Source organism: Mercenaria mercenaria, chromosome 13, assembly GCF_021730395.1.
Source record: "Mercenaria mercenaria strain notata chromosome 13, MADL_Memer_1, whole genome shotgun sequence".
NCBI lineage: Eukaryota > Metazoa > Mollusca > Bivalvia > Venerida > Veneridae > Mercenaria > Mercenaria mercenaria.
The window spans coordinates 47476302-47480366 of NC_069373.1; the positions used below are offsets into that span (position 1 = coordinate 47476302).

The window sequence follows — 4065 nt, forward strand, 5'->3', positions numbered from 1 at the left end:
ATGTCATTTCCTAAACTCAAAACCTGAAAGGTATCGATTTCTTAACAGTACATCATTCGCTTAACAGTAAGACAAGCTCAGTCACTGGGCGGGTAAGTAGGACTGGTTTCTGCTCTCGAATGACCTTGACCTTCACTGAACGCACTTTTGAGTCAGAGCTAGGAAAAGTTTCGACTATGATAGCCAAAGGCCACTGATTTCTTGCAAGCGTGTCGTCCTTCATAAGAACTACATCTCCCTGTTTTAGGTTTGGTTTTTCGACCTTCCACATGCGTCTGTTTTGAAGTAGGGAGAGAAATTCTGAGCGCCACCTACTCCAAAACTGGTCTGCTAGGATCTGGACTCTTTTCCACTTTGCGCGATAAATGTCCTTCAGAGAGAGATTTTTAGTGAAAGCAGACGGTGGAGAAACCATTTGGGTCAGTAACATTGAAGGGCTCAGAATTTCAGGAGCCTCACTATCTGAGGAAACCGGGACTAGTGGTCGTGCATTTACTATGGCCGACACCTCGGCCATAAACGTAACAAGAACATCATGGGTCAAATTTCTCAAACTGGAGCTGGTAAGTACTGAATCAAGGACTCTGCGTACAACCCCTATCATGCGTTCCCAAACACCACCCATGTGTGAAGCGTGTGGTGGGTTGAAAACCCAACTAACTTTCTTTTCTGTAGAAGTTTCTTGACTGGTTCATCTTCTACATTAATTGAATGTATCCCTAAATCAGACGTTGAGCCAATAAAATTTGTCCCCCTATCAGACCTAAATTCAAATACGTTTCCTCGAAGAGCAATGAAGCGCCGGACAGAGTTTATGAAAGCTGATGAAGTCATTTCCTCTATGAGTTCTATGTGTACGGCCCTTATGGTGAGGCAGGTGAACAGGACAGCCCATCTTTTATTTGAAGCTTGCCCTCCCCTAGTTTTTCTTGTGACAACTGACCATTGGCCAAAAACGTCTACTCCAACATAGGTAAAAGGTGGAGCGGGTGTGAGCCTTTCTGCTGGCAAATCTGCCATGATTTGGTTCTGTCTTTTACCGCGGAGTCTGCGACACTGAACGCAGCTAAACACACAAGATGACACTTTCTTTTTGCCACCGATGATCCAAAACCCCTAATAGCCCCTTCTGTAAAATGTCTCCCTTGATGCAAAACTTTTTCATGGAAATGCCGAACCAGCAGTGTCGCTAGATGACTCTTACCAGGCACAATGACTGGGTGTTTTTCCACTATGAGAAGGTCAGAGTGTTTGAGTCTCCCACCGACCACAAGCACTCCATTTTCATTCAAGAACGGGTTCAAAGAAAGAATCGAACTATTTGATGGCAATGCTTTCTTTTGTTGAAGACTGAGAATCTCTGCTTTGTACGAGTCTAATTGAAAGACTTTCACAATCAAATTTTGGGCTTTAGAGAGGTTATGATTGGCAGAAGCCTCAGAACAGAGATGCCAGCCGACACAACTACAGGACTTGTTGAATGGCATGCAAACGTGTTGCAGAATACTGACGGCCTTAACCAGTCGGGTGAAAGAGGAAAACCTCTCAAAACGATTGGGGGCTAACAAAGGCACATCCTCCTCCAAAGCCTTGGTTGCCATGGTAGTGACTTCTGGGCGTACTTCTTTGTCTCCTTCGGGGTTTTGTATCTTAAAACTGGGTTGCTGCTGCCATTTGGCAAATATTTCCTCAGGGGGCCCCTTTAACCAAAGGCTTTCACTCATGTGACTTGGTGAAATGCCTCGAGTGCCTGCATCAGCTGGATTTAGCTTACTTTCCACGTAAAACCACTGTGTGGGTTGTGAAGAACTCAAGATTCGTTCAACCCTGTTAGATACGTATGTGTAGAACCGTCTAGTGCGATTGCTAATGTACCCAAGTACTACTTTGCTGTCAGTAAAGTACCTTACTCTCTGTATCTTAGCATTTAGGTGTTCAAGGATAAACTCAGATATCTCAACAGACAGAACAGCAGCGAACAGTTCAAGACGCGGAATGGTGTGTCCACGGGAGGGCGCCACCTTAGCCTTGCCCATAACAAAACCTAACTGCCTTTGTGACATAGAATCCCGACTCACTAAGTATGCTACAGATGCAATTGCCTTTTCAGAAGCGTCAGAGAACAAGAGAAGCTCAATGTCTGAAGTAAGACTCAGTGATTGGTTTAGGTATGTCCTTGGAATCAATAACTGCTGCAGTGATTTTAACGAATCTGTCCATTCTTTCCACTCCGACAGGAATCTCTCTGGTAACGGTTCATCCCAACTGCATTTTTCTGCTAGCACGGTCTTGAGCAAGACCTTTCCTGTAATAGTCACTGGGGAAACAAAACCTAGAGGATCGTATAGACTATTGATAACAGACAGTACACCACGCCGAGTGAAAGGTTTATCTAACCCAGGTATCAGGTATGTAAAACTGTCTGCAGACAGGTTCCATGAAAGACCTAAACTTCTTTGAATAGGTAGGTCACCTTTAGAGAGGTCTAAAGATGCAAGATCTTTAGCAAGATCTTCTTGGGGAAAGGCTTTCAGTACCTCTTCACTATCTGAGGCAATCTTATGCAAACGTAAACAACCATTAATCTGCAGGGCTGCTTGTGTGCGTTTCATCAAGTCAGCTGCTTGATCTGCTGTAGGTAATGAGGTCAGGTCATCATCAACATAAAAATCATTGGAAATGAAAGATCGCACGTCACTACCATACTCGTACTCGCTAAGATCAGCAGTTTTATGGAGGCCAAGATTAGCTATTGAAGGGGATGGTCTATTTCCAAAGACATGGACACACATACGGTACTCAATTAACTCCTTTGTGGGATCGTTCTCTTTATACCAAAAGAAACGCAGGAAGTTTCGATCCTTTTTGTCAACCAGGAAGCTATAGAACATTTGTAGTATATCGGCAGACACAGCAACTTCGTCTTTCCTGAAACGCAACAGAACCCCAACGAGATTATTAATGAGATCAGGACCTTGCAGTAGGACGTCATTTAGAGAAATGTTTTGATATTTGCTTGAAGCATCAAAAACACCTCTAATCTGATCGGGCTTCTTGGGGTGATAAACACCGAACAGGGGCAGGTACCAACATTCTTCAGATTCGTTCACAGGAGGGGCTTCCTCTGCATGCCCTTTACTAATTATCTGATCCATGAAATATATAAAGTGGCTTTGTTTCTTAGGATTCTTTGAAAGAGAAGTGTGCAGTATGTTTGCTCTTCTGAGTGCGTAGGACCTGTTGTTTGGAAGAGTAGGTCTATTAGAACGGAATGGAATGGGGGCGACCCAGTTGCCATTTTTGTCTCTTCTCATCTCATCAGCCATAATGTGTAAGAAATCTTTATCCTCGACGGACTTCCTTGGTCTTCACAAACAGACCTTCGTCAGAATAGTCAAACTGCGGACGTTCAACAATGCTGAAATTGTTAGAGCATGGCTGAAACAATGAGGACCTACCATTCGGCAACGTGTAAGTTTTGTTGCAATTCACAACATCATCTTTATGGATCTGACCCAAACAAACTTGACCAATGATTACCCAGCCAAGGCCGACTCGCTGAGCAAAGGGACCATCACTTGGGCCAATGATTTGATCTTGAACGTGATGGGCTGAAGGAAGATCCCTACCAATCAGCAACAGTATCTCTGCATTGTTGTCAAGTCCAGGTATGCATGTTGATAATTTCTGTAAATGAGAAAAATGGGAAGCTATCTCTGGGGTGGGGATCTCATCTCGGACATTCGGAATCTGAGAACACTCCAGAAGGGGAGGTAAGTGATACCTAGTAGAGTTATCAAGAGCTTCAACGACGCAATTGAATGCCTTTCTACTACTGACATTTGTAGGTCCAGAGCAAGAGTTGAGGGTGTACTGGGTGGGTTCGCCATCTAGACCGAGTTTAGAAAACAAATCGGGACTAGCAAGTGAGCGATTACTTTGCTCGTCTAGGATAGCATATGTTCTCAGATGTCGATAACTGTCTGCCTGACTGAAAACATCAACAAGAACAATTTTGGCACAGGACCTACCACCACTGAAATTTAGCTCACTTCCACAAACCTG

General features: G+C 44.0%; 1 protein-coding gene across 1 annotated transcript; it reads right to left on the reverse strand.

The window, feature by feature from the left end:
* Positions 1-959: 959 nt before the first annotated feature.
* Positions 960-3326, reverse strand: LOC123527035 (uncharacterized). The gene has a single exon (XM_045306292.2). The coding sequence runs from the start codon at positions 3324-3326 to the stop codon at positions 960-962; it is 2367 nt and encodes a 788-aa protein (XP_045162227.2).
* Positions 3327-4065: the final 739 nt, after the last annotated feature.